General features: G+C 31.4%; 3 protein-coding genes across 3 annotated transcripts; all 3 read left to right on the forward strand.

Moving 5' to 3' along the window:
• The first annotated feature begins 9,643 nt into the window (after positions 1-9,643).
• Positions 9,644-10,879, forward strand: LOC139497669 (uncharacterized). Its single transcript, XM_071285901.1, has one exon. The coding sequence runs from the start codon at positions 9,644-9,646 to the stop codon at positions 10,877-10,879; it is 1,236 nt and encodes a 411-aa protein (XP_071142002.1).
• A 609-nt stretch (positions 10,880-11,488) lies between these two features.
• Positions 11,489-13,438, forward strand: LOC139497670 (uncharacterized). Its single transcript, XM_071285902.1, has one exon. The coding sequence runs from the start codon at positions 11,489-11,491 to the stop codon at positions 13,436-13,438; it is 1,950 nt and encodes a 649-aa protein (XP_071142003.1).
• Positions 13,439-14,047: 609 nt separating this feature from the next.
• On the forward strand, positions 14,048-15,997 carry LOC139497671 (uncharacterized). Its single transcript, XM_071285904.1, has one exon. The coding sequence runs from the start codon at positions 14,048-14,050 to the stop codon at positions 15,995-15,997; it is 1,950 nt and encodes a 649-aa protein (XP_071142005.1).
• The last annotated feature ends 4,794 nt before the right edge of the window (positions 15,998-20,791 follow it).

Raw genomic sequence — 20,791 nt, forward strand, 5'->3', positions numbered from 1 at the left:
CATGATAGAAGAAATACTTACCATTATAGCATGGTCGTTTAGTGATGACATTTCGGCGACTAACTTCAAATATCAATACAATGTAGAAAAGAAGGACTATGTGTTATATATACAAATATCTGGTGACTTGATAAATGAGCAATCATATGAGGAGGGGTTAAACATCGAAAAACAAATTGGTAAAGCACAGTGGCTAATACGTGTTTCTCCTCGAAATGGATTTACCTTTCAAGTAAATGTAGTGGGTGTAACAAAAGAACAAGGTGTTGACATACAGCTTTCGGAAGCTACCGTCAAGAATAAATTGAACCAATTTAAAGTTAACCAAAATGACAGCTTCGAAAAGAAATTATGTGCTAATAGTATTATTGAATGTGAAATATCGAATGACGTTGAAAATCCAAGAACAGTCATCACCGAATTTGCTTGTGTTGATTTCATCGAACAACAACCAATTCTTTTCAGCACGAATATAAATATGAATGTTATAACATATACAGGTATGGGAATTTCTGTGATTGCATTGACAGCATCTTTACTTGTTTATAGAAGGTTGGGTATGCACAGGAGTATCCCCGGTTCAAATGTAGAAAACCTTACAATTGCTCTGTTAATTTCAGATATAATATTCATGTTAGGAATAGGGGCTAATGATCTCTCTTTGGTTTGCTATAGTGTTGGAGTTGCACTCCATTATCTTTGGCTGGTAGTGTTTTCATTTAAATGTATTGCTTTGATTCACATGTGTCACTCTTTTACAAAATTGTCACTTATTTCTGGAGATATTGAGGTCGGAATGTTTTCTAAAAGGCCCTTTTTCACATTGCTCGGTCTCCTTCTCCCATGTTTATTTGTTGTACCAGCAGTCTTGATTGACTTTTTGGAGGTTGATGGTGTGAGTATTAATTACAGTGGGTCTATTTGTTTTCCAACGGGTTATCCAGGTAACTTGATATTTGTTTCTGCTCCTATAGGGCTGGCTGTCGTTATCAATATTACATGTCTGTTGTGTATTGCAGTTGTGATAACAAAACAGTCATTGGGAATACGCCACATTCGAAGATCAAATTCGTTCCAGTACCTCCCAGTGTTTGTGCGTATTAGTCTTGTGACAGGTATGCTATGGATTTCAGGACTGCTCGGAGCCATTGTCCAAAATGAAGCAATTGAATACTTGTTTGTCATATGTTGTAGTTTCCAGGGACTGTTTATTGCCTTCGGAAACTTGACTACAAAACGTATTTTCCGTGAACTACGGAAACGTAAGCAACCATTAATCAAGTAAAAGGTATGATAAACACGGGAAGATAGTTTTCCCTGTTTTTTATTTATGATTTTATTTTAGTCTTTTATTCCAATGTTTCTATTCTGTATTTTTGCCTATTATTATTATTCGTTATATTTAACATGTTTAAGGAACCCTGTTTTTATTACTCTTAATTTTTGGTCTATTCTTCGTAGTTGTGTCTTGTAAAAATCTTTTTAATGCTTTTTTTAATTTCTTCATTTGAAATAAGTAATTGGTATATTTCTTCACGCTAAAACTGTTTTTCTTGTCGCTTAACTAGTCTTCATATTGCAAAATTAATCTTCTTGTTTCTTCTATTCACCAATTAGTGAAATCCAAATTTTATATAAACTTAACAATACGTATTATAATATATTTAAAACAGCATATTCAACTGGAGAAAAGTCATGTTCACCGCTTTATGTGTCATGTGTTCAACATGTCAAATTGTAATAAAATAATTGATATACAATTGGTTTTGGCAACTCATTAAAATTAACCACATCGTTGATTTTATTCGGAATATGGTACATTTGTGTAATAAAGGTAACAAATTAATAATAAAAAAAAAAAATCGAAAAAAGGGACCTACTCCGACCTTCAATAGATTTACCAAAGAAATTCTATTATTATGTTTCTATGCTGGCCTGATATCACACAAGACAAGGCTGGACACCATCACGAATTGGTTGATCCATATAATGTCTCTTTAACCAAACTAGCTAAGGACATTTTTACCACATGGTAGATTGTGGTTTGTCATTATGTCGTCTAATCTTTTAATTACCAAACGTGACTTATTCCCGATTGTGACCGTTTTGCTGAATGTGAATTCGCATTACTATAAGACGTGTTTCTGTACTTGTTTATCCCAAATTCATGTATTTAGTTTACATGTTTAATGTTATATTTGTAATTCTCATCAGATTTTGTCAAATGGGTTGACGTCTTCTTATTATATATTTAGGTATGACGTATAGAAAAATTAACCACCTCCTCTTTATTAATTATATTAAATTTTGTACGATTATTTACGTTTGAAGTTGGATTCATAACAAACTGGACATATATATATTACAGTTAATTGCTATTAATAAGTATTGCAATATGCATTTTGTTTAAATGAATTATCAGTATTTAGTTCTAAATCAATCCTAATTCTATCTCATTTTTGAATGATAGTTTTTCATATGTGACGTCATGCTGTTTCTAAATTTCATAAATTCAAATGTGGCATAACGTTTCTGCCTTTTCGCCATCGTATGTGACGTCACAATTTTTTTTAATTACGTTGACGCTTGGACTGATTCGGATGTGTGTCTATTTTGTGATAAACTTGGGTTTAGTTTTCTGTAATTAGTTAATATTTCAGTTTCATTATGTATATCTCTTTCATATTCATTTGTTAACATTTACTGTTTGCAATAGCATTAAGTATTCTATATAATAAGGATGTTCTTATCCCGTGCATAAAAACAATGCCGTATTTGTCAAAACCTTTTCAACTTTTAATCTTCAGTGCTGTACAACTTTGTACCTTTTTCACGTTCGATCTTTTATATCTAGGCGTTATGTATTCAGGTTTAGTTTTCTGTAATTAGTTAATACTTTAGTTTCTTTGTGTATATCTCTTTCATATTCATTTGATAAAATTTACTGTTTGCAATAGCATGAATTGTTCTATATAATAAGAATGTTCTTATCCCGGGCATAAAAACAATGCCGTATTTTGCGAAACCTTTTCAACTTTTGATCTTCACTGCTGTACAACTTTGTACTTTTTTCACTTTCGATCTTTTATATCTGGGCGTCACTGGTGAGTCTTGTGTGGGCAAGGCGCGTTTTTGGCGTATTGAATTTTAAACCTGATGCTTTTTGTTATCTATTAATCATGTTTTTCTGTGTCTAATATGTTCTCCTATTTATTTGTATTGTAGTCCTGTAATATTATGTTGTCATTTCAATGTTATATTTAACTTTGCCATTAAAGTGCGAGGTTTGGCATGCCTTAAAACCAGGTTCAACCCACCACTTTTATTCCCCTTTAAAAGTGTCCTGTACCAAGTCAGGAAGATGGTCATTGTTATATATTGTTCGTTTCTCTTTGTGTTGCATTTTAACGTTGAGTCGTTTGTGTTTTCTCTTATTTTTGAGATATTGAGATAAGACGTGGCACGGTACTTGTCTATCCCAAATTCATGTATTTGGTTTTCATGTTACATTTGTTATTCTCGTGGTGTTTTGTCTGATGATTGGTCTGTTTCTGTGTGTGTTGCGTTTCGATGTTGTGTCGTTGTTCTCCTCTTATATTTAATGCGTTTCGCTCGGTTTTGGTTTGTTACCCCGATTTTGTTTTTTGTCCATGGATTTATGAGTTTTGAACAGCGGTATACTACTGTTGCCTTTAAGTAACTATTCTAACTTTTAGGTTCTCCTGCCCTATTTGTTTATTATGTCTATAATTTAATCTATTTTTGTTTTAAGAAATTTAATTAGTATAGATGTTTCCCAGACTATATTTGTATATTCAAATATTAGTCTTACAACAGAAAAAATATAGTTTTTGTATTTTTAACCTTTTTTGGTTTAAAATAAACATAAAATGTATCTAACTACGTCAATCATTTTGTCAATTGAGGATACACTTTCTTTAAGGATGTTTGGTCCTCTGTTTCAAAAAAAGAAGCTTGAATATAAGACTCCTGCTCTGTATCCAATGAAATTTATCTTTGGAATTGTGAGGTTCAAATGTCTTGAAATATAAATATATATATTTATACTACAATCGTTCTATTTGAGCAGTCAAAATGCTTTGACTTCGGTGTTGACATGAATATCAATTATATGGTCATTTTTATAAATTTCCTGTTTACAAAACTTTGGATTTATAAAAAAACTAAGGATTTTCTGACCCCAGGAGTAGATTACCTGAGCCGTATTTGGCACAACGTTTTGGAAATTTGGGTCCTCAATGCTCTTCAACTTTGTATTTGTTTGGCTTTTTAACGGTTTTGATCTGAGCGTCACTGGTGCGTTTTATGTAGACGAAACGCGCGTCTGATGTATTAAATTATAATCCTGGTAATTTGATAACTATGTGACTGTATATTTCTTTGTCATATACAGTCACTGACCCGATATCACTTTTCCTCATGAATATTTAAATAGAAGAAGACGAAATTATATTTAATTATTCATACGACCTTCTCAACCTGTTCTTGTTTCCAATGTATACAATAATGCGTGGAACGACTCAAACTTGTTTCTTCACAATTTTTGGTAACACATATTTCACTTGGTAATATTTTTTGTTTACAACATATACATCAGTATTTTTTTTATGTTTATTACTGATATTTTAGTCCATACTCGAACAAATTCGTTCACAATCGATTGCGGGTTTCAACAAGTAATGTACATTTCATAGTGCTGTATATTTTTCCGCCTGCATAATATGAGGCCTTTTTAAAGGGGAATTTTCCCAAAAATGTAAATCAAATAAATAACATCAACACAAAAAAATTGAAAACGTTTTTTTAAGATTGCAGTATAAAGACAATAATAGTGCATTGACTTGCCATATCAACGATAAAAGGATTCGGCACCAAATGGGGAAAAGCTCGGCAGAGCCTCGCATTTCCCCATGTCTAAGCCTCATCCTTATATCGTTGTTATATCAAGTCAATGCACTATTATTGTCTGTATATATATCTTTGTCAACAGGACAAGTTAATATTTTGTCAATTTTTTTTGAAAATTAAAGGAGTCAAATCTATACTAGCCAAAGTGTCGAGTACCGCTCAATTTCACTAAATCTTGTCTTATCTATTTATGAGTTTCAATATTTATTTCCTAATGGTATGTAAAATAGTGTTTGTTGTTATATGTGTTTCAATAAATATAAATAAAGGATACAAGATGAAATAAGTTTCGTTCTTGTTTATTACCATGTATAAGAATAGTTTTATGCAAGATCCCATCTTAAGTACCCAGATATTTTCGCTACGCTTATGGTAGACTTAGTTAGAAAGGCCCACTAGTAGAGATTGTTGCAAGATCCTCGATCTTTTTACCTCAGGTATACATGTTGGTCTTCAAATGGGTATGACGCGTATGAATTTTTTATGGACCGATCCAAACATGATATTTCAATAAATCGTTGTCAAAGCCTATCCCAGCACCCCAACTCCATAGATCATAAGGTGTTTCGAACATCTATTTAGACCAATTAGAATTAACTAATTGACCATGGCCATGTCCATCGTCAGGAGCCCAAGCCATTGCATAGTGACACTTATTATAAAAATACTGTAATTTTTATTAGGGGCTCGACACCTCATGATCTGTTTTATATTTTTCTATACTCTTTATCTACTTAACTTTGTTTATCAATTTAACGAACAAAGTTTAGAAACTATTTTCATAATCTGCAACATATCAATTACCCAGAGTTGCTGATGTTACTGTGTCTTTCAAGTTTTTATGCATACGGAAAGCAAACAGAGGTCTTTTATCAAATAAAATAAAATGTTTGCCTCTTCGTCATCCTTCAATGTATCCCATTGATTTAAGATATTGTTCTTTACGTGTGATTTCTGTCTTGAAAACACTGTTGAGAATACCAAGGGAGGCCACTGTAATACAGATTTGGGCTTTACCATTAATGTGTCTTTTCTTTGTTTTGCAGTCACTTCCTGCATAACCGGTTCATATCCAGATTTTGTTAAAAAAGGGATGACGTTTAAAAATTTCACCCTTGTCAAAATGATATTTACATCTTAGTTTTCTTGCAAATTCATTGAAATCTGATGCAATACTAGATTTTGCAAATTTGGTCGAGGGAGACGGTAGATATTTTAATCCTATACTGAGTAACAAAATCTCATCGTCTTTTATTTTTTCAGTGGTGAATATTTTAACATATTCACGTGCTTTTTCAATTGATTTTTTTCCTCTTGAGAGAGCGAATCTATATCTTTCTATTTTCTGATAGAAGGCCTTTTTCATGATAGCCTTTTTTGTTTTTTTCGCTCTCTTAAAGTGTCTGTTAGCCATGCTTACAGATCGGAGGAAATCGCCAGAAGGCAGTGTGCAATTCATTTCTTGATGTTATATTGATTCTTTATCAAGCCTGTATGAACTCACCAACCAATCAGATATCAGTTACTCATTAGGAAACTAAATAAGGGGAAGAGGAGAACATCCCTCCTAGACATTGCAACCAATCACCATTCATTGCTTTATAAACTAACACGTTTACCAGATGCATTTTGACAATTTGACTTTTTAATTTATCAGACAATCAAAAAGCATACATTTTTGTTTTGCAAATCTCAGCACTTTCTTATCAACTTATTCCTCTCACTAAAAATCTCTGACGTATTGGTTTTTACATTTACTTTCCTTGTATTATCATGTATGTATTACAACTTTAACATGAAATTGACATAATTAATCAACCCTTTAACCTTTCGGTATAGATATTTTTCCAATTTAATATCTATTTTGACAGAAATGAAAAACACATTATCAATGCACTATTGCTATTGCCGATAATAACCGTTGCATTTAATTATAACGTATTAATTATGACCACTTATCGTAAACAAATATCAAAAATTATCTTTGATGGTTTTATTTCTCAACTTTAAATAAAGATATATTTGTAAACATTTGTTTATCATCATAATTACATTGGGTTCATTGATAAACTAACCTTCTTTGTTCTGCTCTATCAATTATCTATAAATTAAGCGTAACTCAAGAACTGATAAGATATTACACTTTTATTTACACACTTTACAGCTGTTTGTCAAAAAACATCACTAACGAAGTGTATAGGCACACGTTACATGTTTTATCTTCTTCCAATGACTTATCTGATGTTACACAGTTCAGTTAAATCATATCCATCGCTAGTTGCATTTATGTAATTCAAGTTTGTTTATAAAACTGTATAAAATATAAAGCCATAACAGATCACTTGTGGGACTGCCCTTAAAGTGTCAGATTGCAATTTGAGACGATGTGGGTAAAACCCCAATTTTTTAGCATTGCTGATGATAGATATTTCCTCCAGTGAATAAGCAAATACAGGAAATTGCAGCAGTGTTCAAAATGCACCAAATAACCACTTTATTGTGGTACGAGGAGATCATAAAGTCAACAAGATGTCAACTAAACAATTCTCAGGCTGACAGCGTGATAATAGCTCAAATATTTCAATAAATCGTTGTCAAAGCCTATCCCAGCACCCCAACTCCATAGATCATAAGGTGTTTCGAACATCTATTTAGACCAATTAGAATTAACTAATTGACCATGGCCATGTCCATCGTCAGGAGCCCAAGCCATTGCATAGTGACACTTATTATAAAAATACTGTAATTTTTATTAGGGGCTCGACACCTCATGATCTGTTTTATATTTTTCTATACTCTTTATCTACTTAACTTTGTTTATCAATTTAACGAACAAAGTTTAGAAACTATTTTCATAATCTGCAACATATCAATTACCCAGAGTTGCTGATGTTACTGTGTCTTTCAAGTTTTTATGCATACGGAAAGCAAACAGAGGTCTTTTATCAAATAAAATAAAATGTTTGCCTCTTCGTCATCCTTCAATGTATCCCATTGATTTAAGATATTGTTCTTTACGTGTGATTTCTGTCTTGAAAACACTGTTGAGAATACCAAGGGAGGCCACTGTAATACAGATTTGGGCTTTACCATTAATGTGTCTTTTCTTTGTTTTGCAGTCACTTCCTGCATAACCGGTTCATATCCAGATTTTGTTAAAAAAGGGATGACGTTTAAAAATTTCACCCTTGTCAAAATGATATTTACATCTTAGTTTTCTTGCAAATTCATTGAAATCTGATGCAATACTAGATTTTGCAAATTTGGTCGAGGGAGACGGTAGATATTTTAATCCTATACTGAGTAACAAAATCTCATCGTCTTTTATTTTTTCAGTGGTGAATATTTTAACATATTCACGTGCTTTTTCAATTGATTTTTTTCCTCTTGAGAGAGCGAATCTATATCTTTCTATTTTCTGATAGAAGGCCTTTTTCATGATAGCCTTTTTTGTTTTTTTCGCTCTCTTAAAGTGTCTGTTAGCCATGCTTACAGATCGGAGGAAATCGCCAGAAGGCAGTGTGCAATTCATTTCTTGATGTTATATTGATTCTTTATCAAGCCTGTATGAACTCACCAACCAATCAGATATCAGTTACTCATTAGGAAACTAAATAAGGGGAAGAGGAGAACATCCCTCCTAGACATTGCAACCAATCACCATTCATTGCTTTATAAACTAACACGTTTACCAGATGCATTTTGACAATTTGACTTTTTAATTTATCAGACAATCAAAAAGCATACATTTTTGTTTTGCAAATCTCAGCACTTTCTTATCAACTTATTCCTCTCACTAAAAATCTCTGACGTATTGGTTTTTACATTTACTTTCCTTGTATTATCATGTATGTATTACAACTTTAACATGAAATTGACATAATTAATCAACCCTTTAACCTTTCGGTATAGATATTTTTCCAATTTAATATCTATTTTGACAGAAATGAAAAACACATTATCAATGCACTATTGCTATTGCCGATAATAACCGTTGCATTTAATTATAACGTATTAATTATGACCACTTATCGTAAACAAATATCAAAAATTATCTTTGATGGTTTTATTTCTCAACTTTAAATAAAGATATATTTGTAAACATTTGTTTATCATCATAATTACATTGGGTTCATTGATAAACTAACCTTCTTTGTTCTGCTCTATCAATTATCTATAAATTAAGCGTAACTCAAGAACTGATAAGATATTACACTTTTATTTACACACTTTACAGCTGTTTGTCAAAAAACATCACTAACGAAGTGTATAGGCACACGTTACATGTTTTATCTTCTTCCAATGACTTATCTGATGTTACACAGTTCAGTTAAATCATATCCATCGCTAGTTGCATTTATGTAATTCAAGTTTGTTTATAAAACTGTATAAAATATAAAGCCATAACAGATCACTTGTGGGACTGCCCTTAAAGTGTCAGATTGCAATTTGAGACGATGTGGGTAAAACCCCAATTTTTTAGCATTGCTGATGATAGATATTTCCTCCAGTGAATAAGCAAATACAGGAAATTGCAGCAGTGTTCAAAATGCACCAAATAACCACTTTATTGTGGTACGAGGAGATCATAAAGTCAACAAGATGTCAACTAAACAATTCTCAGGCTGACAGCGTGATAATAGCTCAAATATTTCAATAAATCGTTGTCAAAGCCTATCCCAGCACCCCAACTCCATAGTTTATCAATGTCTGTATGAACTCACCAAAAATTCACCGTCTTGAAACAGAGACGTTTAAACAAATACAACATGATGGATTAAATGAATTAAATATAATTCCACCTGGCAGACCAATTATATCACAGTGTGGTTCTGTAACTGAACTTATAGGTCATTACGTTGACTATTTTCTTATACCAATAGTTCAAAATCAGTCTACATATATAAAAGATACTACATCGTTCATTAATATCATTGAGAAATTAAAACCTATGGCAAACAGCCTTTTGGTTTCATATGATATAACACAGATGTTTACTAATCTACCTCAAGAAGCGTTATTGAGTGCGGTTGAACGAGCCTATGACAGTTTTGACAAATCAAACTTCAAAGTCAATGCTCCGCCAGTCAATGTATTAATACATTTGTTGAGAATTATTTTAGAAAACAATGTATTTGAATTTGATGGGAAAATTTACAAACAAGTAATAGGTACGGCAATTGGTGCAGTTCCTTCACCGGAAATCTGTGACATACTTATGTTTGAAATAATGAATCAAATTATTTCTGCATTTCAATATAAAGACAAAATATTCTATCATGGCAGATATAGAGACGATGGATTCATAATATATGATGGAACATCAGATGAAATTATAGATTTTTTTCGTCTAGCAAATGATTATAACCCCTTATTAAAGTTCACCTATGAAATCAAAAACGATAAAATGTCGTTCTTGGATGTTGATGTAATTAAAGGTCAAAGATTTACAACATATGGCATTCTTGACCTCGAAATACATTTTAAAGAAACAAATTCTTATCTGTTTCTGCACAGAAATAGCTGTCACTCACAGCATGTATTCAGAGGATTTATTAAAGGTGAAGCAATACGGCAAATTAGAAATACAAGTGATCATAACAAATTAATAAACAATCTAACTAATTTCAAAGTGAAATTATTAGATAGGGGTTATGATAACGTGGAAATAGATGATAGTATTACTGATGCTTTATCAATTGACCGTACTGATTTATTACAACAAAACAAATCTAAAGAGAAGCAAAGTATTCCGTTAGTTTTAATAACTAAATATAATCCATATATACGTAAAATAAAGAAACGTATAATGAAACACTGGCATTTATTACAGTTCGACGAAGACTGTGTACAAATATTCAATACAGCACCAATAGTTGCGTATAGCAAACATAAAAGTATTGGAGATATGCTTAGTAGATCAAAGTTAAAGACTTTAACATTAAATTGACAGTTGGACCCCTGATGATGGTAGATCTGTCATAATAACTAGATATTTTGAAGAAGAATTAAAATATAAATATATCAATATGATAATTTTCATATTAGATTATATTCAAATAATGCATCTTAAAATGACCATCCCAAGCTTAACTACCGAAACACGAAATTGATATTTGTGTCGGGTCCTATCAGCAATATGGGATGCGTGGTTGCATGGGTGTTTTATTATAACAAAATGTATTCATGGACGGCTGTCCTACTGCACCTTACCGAGAATCGTTTTCTGCATGGAGAATGATCCGCATTTCCTGTTTGATGGGATACGTATATGGTGTTAATTTATTGTTCCGGTGGACAAAGCTTTTAGCCTTGAGTTGAAAATACTTCATGACATGATTTACTTTGAAAAGTTCCACAAAACAATGTGACTCATTTATACATCATCAACACGGACAATTTATCACTGCTATCTTATCCCCGCCTATCAACCCACGTGAATTTGGGCGGATCTTCTTTCAAGGTTTATAACATGTGTAAATCTAAAAATTCTTCAGCCACCCAATGTGAGCTCAACAAAGGCACGTAGCTAAGAGAATCACCCAATGTGAACTCAAAAATGGCACGTCGTTTTAATAGAAATGCTAAAAAGCAAAAATTCCGATTCTACAATAAAAAAGAACGGAATAAATACAATATGCAGCAAAGAACTGCACATGCAAAAAAGCATGTAATTAATCTATCAAAACGCAGATTATCAAATCAGGAATATATCCTGTTGGCGAAAGGCTTGAAATTTATACCAACGCCATCAAGCAAAAATGCAAAAATGTCTATACTAAAAGACTACAATGAATTTGCTAGAAAATTACGATGTCGGTATATGTTCAGTCAAGAAAAAACTGACCTTCATCCATTTCGTAGCAATACAGGATATAAACCTGCCTCTACGTGCCATACGTTGGAAAATTATATAGATTTAACCAAGCTTGAATTGTCTTTTCTACCAATAGAAAGAAATGTAAAAAACAATCTTACTAAAGGCGAAAGAATAGCGCTACGCAATTTGAAAAATGATGAAACAATAGTAATAAAAAAGGCAGATAAAAATTCAAATTGTGTTATTTTAGACAGGCTAGACTACATAACAGAAGTCACAAGACAACTAAATACTCAACATTACTGCCAATTAGATTCATTTAACATGGCAGAACTGAAAATCCAGGTCATTGAGTATATTAAATCATTATACGACCAAGGCATAATCGACAAAATATCATTTAAATTTTTAACAAATGGTCAAAAATTAAGAGATGCACGATTAGGGAGAATTTATATTCTCCCAAAAATTCACCGTCTTGAAACAGAGACGTTTAAACAAATACAACATGATGGATTAAATGAATTAAATATAATTCCACCTGGCAGACCAATTATATCACAGTGTGGTTCTGTAACTGAACTTATAGGTCATTACGTTGACTATTTTCTTATACCAATAGTTCAAAATCAGTCTACATATATAAAAGATACTACATCGTTCATTAATATCATTGAGAAATTAAAACCTATGGCAAACAGCCTTTTGGTTTCATATGATATAACACAGATGTTTACTAATCTACCTCAAGAAGCGTTATTGAGTGCGGTTGAACGAGCCTATGACAGTTTTGACAAATCAAACTTCAAAGTCAATGCTCCGCCAGTCAATGTATTAATACATTTGTTGAGAATTATTTTAGAAAACAATGTATTTGAATTTGATGGGAAAATTTACAAACAAGTAATAGGTACGGCAATTGGTGCAGTTCCTTCACCGGAAATCTGTGACATACTTATGTTTGAAATAATGAATCAAATTATTTCTGCATTTCAATATAAAGACAAAATATTCTATCATGGCAGATATAGAGACGATGGATTCATAATATATGATGGAACATCAGATGAAATTATAGATTTTTTTCGTCTAGCAAATGATTATAACCCCTTATTAAAGTTCACCTATGAAATCAAAAACGATAAAATGTCGTTCTTGGATGTTGATGTAATTAAAGGTCAAAGATTTACAACATATGGCATTCTTGACCTCGAAATACATTTTAAAGAAACAAATTCTTATCTGTTTCTGCACAGAAATAGCTGTCACTCACAGCATGTATTCAGAGGATTTATTAAAGGTGAAGCAATACGGCAAATTAGAAATACAAGTGATCATAACAAATTAATAAACAATCTAACTAATTTCAAAGTGAAATTATTAGATAGGGGTTATGATAACGTGGAAATAGATGATAGTATTACTGATGCTTTATCAATTGACCGTACTGATTTATTACAACAAAACAAATCTAAAGAGAAGCAAAGTATTCCGTTAGTTTTAATAACTAAATATAATCCATATATACGTAAAATAAAGAAACGTATAATGAAACACTGGCATTTATTACAGTTCGACGAAGACTGTGTACAAATATTCAATACAGCACCAATAGTTGCGTATAGCAAACATAAAAGTATTGGAGATATGCTTAGTAGATCAAAGTTAAAGACTTTAACATTAAATTGACAGTTGGACCCCTGATGATGGTAGATCTGTCATAATAACTAGATATTTTGAAGAAGAATTAAAATATAAATATATCAATATGATAATTTTCATATTAGATTATATTCAAATAATGCATCTTAAAATGACCATCCCAAGCTTAACTACCGAAACACGAAATTGATATTTGTGTCGGGTCCTATCAGCAATATGGGATGCGTGGTTGCATGGGTGTTTTATTATAACAAAATGTATTCATGGACGGCTGTCCTACTGCACCTTACCGAGAATCGTTTTCTGCATGGAGAATGATCCGCATTTCCTGTTTGATGGGATACGTATATGGTGTTAATTTATTGTTCCGGTGGACAAAGCTTTTAGCCTTGAGTTGAAAATACTTCATGACATGATTTACTTTGAAAAGTTCCACAAAACAATGTGACTCATTTATACATCATCAACACGGACAATTTATCACTGCTATCTTATCCCCGCCTATCAACCCACGTGAATTTGGGCGGATCTTCTTTCAAGGTTTATAACATGTGTAAATCTAAAAATTCTTCAGCCACCCAATGTGAGCTCAACAAAGGCACGTAGCTAAGAGAATCACCCAATGTGAACTCAAAAATGGCACGTCGTTTTAATAGAAATGCTAAAAAGCAAAAATTCCGATTCTACAATAAAAAAGAACGGAATAAATACAATATGCAGCAAAGAACTGCACATGCAAAAAAGCATGTAATTAATCTATCAAAACGCAGATTATCAAATCAGGAATATATCCTGTTGGCGAAAGGCTTGAAATTTATACCAACGCCATCAAGCAAAAATGCAAAAATGTCTATACTAAAAGACTACAATGAATTTGCTAGAAAATTACGATGTCGGTATATGTTCAGTCAAGAAAAAACTGACCTTCATCCATTTCGTAGCAATACAGGATATAAACCTGCCTCTACGTGCCATACGTTGGAAAATTATATAGATTTAACCAAGCTTGAATTGTCTTTTCTACCAATAGAAAGAAATGTAAAAAACAATCTTACTAAAGGCGAAAGAATAGCGCTACGCAATTTGAAAAATGATGAAACAATAGTAATAAAAAAGGCAGATAAAAATTCAAATTGTGTTATTTTAGACAGGCTAGACTACATAACAGAAGTCACAAGACAACTAAATACTCAACATTACTGCCAATTAGATTCATTTAACATGGCAGAACTGAAAATCCAGGTCATTGAGTATATTAAATCATTATACGACCAAGGCATAATCGACAAAATATCATTTAAATTTTTAACAAATGGTCAAAAATTAAGAGATGCACGATTAGGGAGAATTTATATTCTCCCAAAAATTCACCGTCTTGAAACAGAGACGTTTAAACAAATACAACATGATGGATTAAATGAATTAAATATAATTCCACCTGGCAGACCAATTATATCACAGTGTGGTTCTGTAACTGAACTTATAGGTCATTACGTTGACTATTTTCTTATACCAATAGTTCAAAATCAGTCTACATATATAAAAGATACTACATCGTTCATTAATATCATTGAGAAATTAAAACCTATGGCAAACAGCCTTTTGGTTTCATATGATATAACACAGATGTTTACTAATCTACCTCAAGAAGCGTTATTGAGTGCGGTTGAACGAGCCTATGACAGTTTTGACAAATCAAACTTCAAAGTCAATGCTCCGCCAGTCAATGTATTAATACATTTGTTGAGAATTATTTTAGAAAACAATGTATTTGAATTTGATGGGAAAATTTACAAACAAGTAATAGGTACGGCAATTGGTGCAGTTCCTTCACCGGAAATCTGTGACATACTTATGTTTGAAATAATGAATCAAATTATTTCTGCATTTCAATATAAAGACAAAATATTCTATCATGGCAGATATAGAGACGATGGATTCATAATATATGATGGAACATCAGATGAAATTATAGATTTTTTTCGTCTAGCAAATGATTATAACCCCTTATTAAAGTTCACCTATGAAATCAAAAACGATAAAATGTCGTTCTTGGATGTTGATGTAATTAAAGGTCAAAGATTTACAACATATGGCATTCTTGACCTCGAAATACATTTTAAAGAAACAAATTCTTATCTGTTTCTGCACAGAAATAGCTGTCACTCACAGCATGTATTCAGAGGATTTATTAAAGGTGAAGCAATACGGCAAATTAGAAATACAAGTGATCATAACAAATTAATAAACAATCTAACTAATTTCAAAGTGAAATTATTAGATAGGGGTTATGATAACGTGGAAATAGATGATAGTATTACTGATGCTTTATCAATTGACCGTACTGATTTATTACAACAAAACAAATCTAAAGAGAAGCAAAGTATTCCGTTAGTTTTAATAACTAAATATAATCCATATATACGTAAAATAAAGAAACGTATAATGAAACACTGGCATTTATTACAGTTCGACGAAGACTGTGTACAAATATTCAATACAGCACCAATAGTTGCGTATAGCAAACATAAAAGTATTGGAGATATGCTTAGTAGATCAAAGTTAAAGACTTTAACATTAAATTGACAGTTGGACCCCTGATGATGGTAGATCTGTCATAATAACTAGATATTTTGAAGAAGAATTAAAATATAAATATATCAATATGATAATTTTCATATTAGATTATATTCAAATAATGCATCTTAAAATGACCATCCCAAGCTTAACTACCGAAACACGAAATTGATATTTGTGTCGGGTCCTATCAGCAATATGGGATGCGTGGTTGCATGGGTGTTTTATTATAACAAAATCGATTTCTCAAATGAATAACAAAAATATAAAGATATCAAGATTTGGTATGATTACCAAGGAGGCAACTTTCTTCCAGTGTTCAAATGAAATCAATGTAAGCAATCAAACGAATCGTACGACCTTCAACAATTAGAAGACCTATAACGTATGGTCGGTTATTGAAGGCGCCGACATAAAAAAAAAATAGGAAACAATGTAAACGATGAAACCAAAGGTCTAATTTATAACAAAATGAAATACAAATATTGTAGACATCAACAACAACAATTGAACTACAATCTCGGTGTCTTAAGACAGGCAAAAACGAGGGTGACGGGATTGATAAAGCTTGTGTAAGAACAAACTGTTAAAACAGACATCGGGTTAACTCAAAAACTCGGCACGATAACTGTTGTATCCCTTTGTAATAATAGATTGTATGTGTCCAACTGATGTTATGGTAAACATAAACAATGTTCTCATTTTATGTTTTTTCATGACTTTTATTTATTATGTTAAAAAAAAAAAATACGATATAATTTAGATTATATGTGTTTGAATAATGATATCGAAAATGAAAACTACTTATCCTCTATACATATTGTATATTGTATTTGTGTTGATAAGAGTAGTACATGTATATTAACCAATCAAAAAGAGAAATATGACACAAAACTAGATCATATGTTCTCAATTGATGATCATGATGATGTAGAAATAGAAAACAGTGTAATATGTAATTTATCTTATATGTATGTTTATTCACAAAATACCAACAAAAACATATGTCTGAAAGAAACAGATAATTTTAAAACAAGCATTAAACCAACAAAAAGAAAAAACTTTTATTCACTAGTTAACAAAATGAAACGATCACTAGTTCTACTATCCACGTCATTAGGCTGTATTTGTTTAATTCGGTTCATCACCAAAATGCTTTTATTACACGTAAGCACTGATTGTACAAACAAATCTTCTATTTTCTGCAATTCAAACAAGGATAATCGGAAAATATACCAACCACTTCATATTCCTACGAAAATTGCAAATATGGTACGCAACTACATGTAGTATATCACCAAATACCGCATCACAAACAGGAAGTACGAAACGAATTGCACTCATATATTTTTGCACCATACTATCAAGACACACATATTCCACAACCAGCTATGCTAATCTTTTTGACGCAGTATATTCACTTGAAGTACAGATCCATATCTTATTAAAACACATGATACACACATGTACAGCAGCGTTAAGTGAACATTTAAAAATCTCCAAAGAATTCTACACAAAAAGATATCATTTCCAGGTTCAAATGTATGGAAAATTTAAGACGTCATCAAAAACTGTTGAGAATATATTTCATTTGACCACAGTTATAATGTTGATGAGCACTCGAACACTCCTTATTGAACAATTCAAATATCTGAAAATAGAAAAAGTAATTTCTGAAAATCAAGCTCCGATATACATACAGGCACAAGTACAAAACTGTATTATTGTAAAAAACACATATTATAATGATACATATATATTATATATACTCATGCATTACTACTATTATACGTTTAGTCATAGTTGTATTGTATACAACAACTTAAAACAGTTTGTTATGATGTATATCTCTGTAGTAATCTTTGCTAATACATGTATAGTTCATTATTTAGATGAGTAATAATTTAAATATTTGCTCCTTGAACTGCCAAGGGCTAGGAAAAAAAGAAAAGCGAGACAGACTATATATTTGGTGTGAAAATCAAAAATGTGACATCTTGTTTATTCAAGAGTCCCATTTCACCGATAAAAACATAAATGTAATAAATAGTGAAACTAAATGTAAGATATACCATAGCTTTGGCAATTCCCTATCCAGAGGTGTTTCAATTTTAATTAAAGAAAACATAAATCACAAAATAATAAATGAAATTAAAGATGAGGAGGGCAGGTTTATTCTAATTAATGTAGAACTTGATAATAACATCTTCACTTTAGTTAATTTTTATGCACCAAATATACAAAGAAATAGAAATTCTTTCTTCAAAAAAATAAACAACTTAATTGAAAATAATAGATTAGGCATTTTAATACTTGGAGGGGATATAAATGAAAGTCTGACTGAAAACGACAGAAAAAGTACAAGTACACAAAAATTTAATAAACCTGTAAATAGTTTGAAACAATTAATAAAAAAACATAAGTTAGTTGATATATGGAGAGAAATTAACCCAAACAAAAGACAGTTCACCTGGAGAAGGAAAAATAACTTTAACATAGCAAGCAGAATAGATTATTTTCTTATTAGCTCTGATATAAGACCACATATTACAGCAGCAGATATTAGACCCGCTGCTATTTCTTACACTGATCATCAGGCAATTTCATTAAAGCTAAGACACAAAGCACACAGTAGAGGCCGAGGTTTCTTTAAAATTAATAACAGTATATTGAATGACACAAAATATCAAAATCTCATTAATAACTTAATTCAAACTTATAAACAAAAAATACTTACTACGGCTGTAGATCCTCGAGTTAAGTGGGACGTTTTTAAAGCTGAAGTAAGAGACATAACCATTAAATACTGTAGGCAAAAACAAGCTGAAAATAAAAATGAAATAATTAAATTAGAACTGTCATTAAAAAAATTGAACGAAAATGCAGAAAACTTACAGGATAATAATGTTCAAAATAGAATAAACAATGCTGAGAAAAAACTAGAGAACCTTTACATAAATGAAGCAAAGGGAGCTCAGGTTAGATCACGTGTAAAATGGACAGAAGAAGGAGAAAAAAACACAAAATTTTTTATAGGCCTTGAAAAATCCAGACAAACTCATAAAAATATTTCTGCACTTACGAATGAAAAAGGAGAAATTATAACAGATTCATCTGAAATTTTAAAGTTAGAAAAAAACTTCTATGAAAATTTATATAAAAGTACAAATCCTAATGAAAATGAAATAAAAAAATATATAACAGAAACAAAAGTAGATAAAACTCTTTCTCATGAGGAAACTCAAAATCTAGAAGGGGAGCTTACCATAAAGGAATGTACAGAAGCTATTAAATCTATGAAATTAAATAAATCACCGGGCATCGACGGGATCAGTGTAGAATTTTATCGAACCTTCTGGACAAATTTAAAAGAAATTGTTGTTAAAGTTTTTAACACATGCTATCAAAAGGAAGAAATGAGCACACTACAAAAAATAGGAGTAGTCTCTTTATTATATAAAAAGGGAAACCCACTTCTTTTAGACAACTATAGACCAATTACTTTACTCAATGTTGATACAAAGCTTATGGCATATTCTTTAGCACAACGTCTTAAACCAATACTAACTAAAATCATCCATAGTGACCAAAATGGTTACATAAAAAATAGATATATAGGTTTCAACATTCGTCAAATTCAAGACATAATAGACCATGCAGAATACTTTAATATTGAAGGAGCATTGCTCTTCATAGATTTTTCCAAGGCCTTTGACTCATTGGAATGGCCATTTATGTATGAAGCACTCAAGAAATTCGGCCTTCCAAATCCTTTTATCAAATGGGTTAAAACTCTGTACAAAGACATAACGGGTTGTATGTTAAACAATGGGTGGGTCTCATCACCATATAACATTAATCGCGGTATTAGACAAGGCTGCCCGTTAAGTTCCCTGATTTTTGTTATTGCTGTAGAAATTTTGTCCTGCAGAATAAGACAAGACAACAACATCAAAGGTTTTCAAATTAAGTTAGATACTAAAACACACAGTTTAAAGATTTCTCAATTAGCTGACGACACAACACTTTTTCTAAAATCAAAAAATGAAGTACGTCACACTCTTAATATTATTGAAATCTTTGGAACGCTATCAGGTTTAAAATTAAATAGATCAAAAACTGAGGGCATTTGGTTAGGAAAATTAAAACATTGTAAAGATAAGTTTGAAAATATAACATGGAATAAAGGACCAATAAAAAGTCTAGGAGTTTATTTTGGAACAGATCGAGCTGAATGTGATAAGCTGAATACTGAAAAAATAATACAGAAATGTGACAAATTAATAAGTAATTGGAAAAAAAGAAATCTTACAATGATAGGTAAAATAACAGTTGTAAAATCTCTTCTTATACCTAACCTTACATATTTAGCTTCAGTCACAAACCTACCACATGAATTTATTCAACAGTTTAAAACTATTATCTACAATTTTATATGGGATGGTAAACGAGAAAAGGTCAAACGAACCACCCTTAGCAAAAATACTACTACGGGAGGGCTTAAAATGACAGATATAGACAATTATATAACTGCACTACAAATAGCATGGATAAAAAGACTTACTGCAGATGATTTTGCTAACTGGGAAGTAATTCCGACATTTTACTTTAATAAATTTGGTGCTAATTTCATGCTACTTTACATGAATCTAGACAACATTTACTCAATACAAAACCTACATAAAACTTTACCAAAATTCTACTTAGAAATTGTAAAGTCTTGGTTCAAAGTACAAAATTTAAATAATACCAAACTCAATATGAATTTTAAAAACATTAGACAACAAATCTTATGGGGAAACA

The sequence above is a fragment of the Mytilus edulis genome, chromosome 12 (assembly GCF_963676685.1).
Source record: "Mytilus edulis chromosome 12, xbMytEdul2.2, whole genome shotgun sequence".
In the NCBI taxonomy this organism is placed as follows: domain Eukaryota; kingdom Metazoa; phylum Mollusca; class Bivalvia; order Mytilida; family Mytilidae; genus Mytilus; species Mytilus edulis.

Bases quoted from the DNA above. Each gene is read 5' to 3' on its own strand.
- LOC139497669 (XM_071285901.1), top strand. From the start codon at position 9,644: ATGAACTCACCAAAAATTCACCGTCTTGAAACAGAGACGTTTAAACAA.
- LOC139497671 (XM_071285904.1), top strand. From the start codon at position 14,048: ATGGCACGTCGTTTTAATAGAAATGCTAAAAAGCAAAAATTCCGATTC.
- LOC139497670 (XM_071285902.1), top strand. From the start codon at position 11,489: ATGGCACGTCGTTTTAATAGAAATGCTAAAAAGCAAAAATTCCGATTC.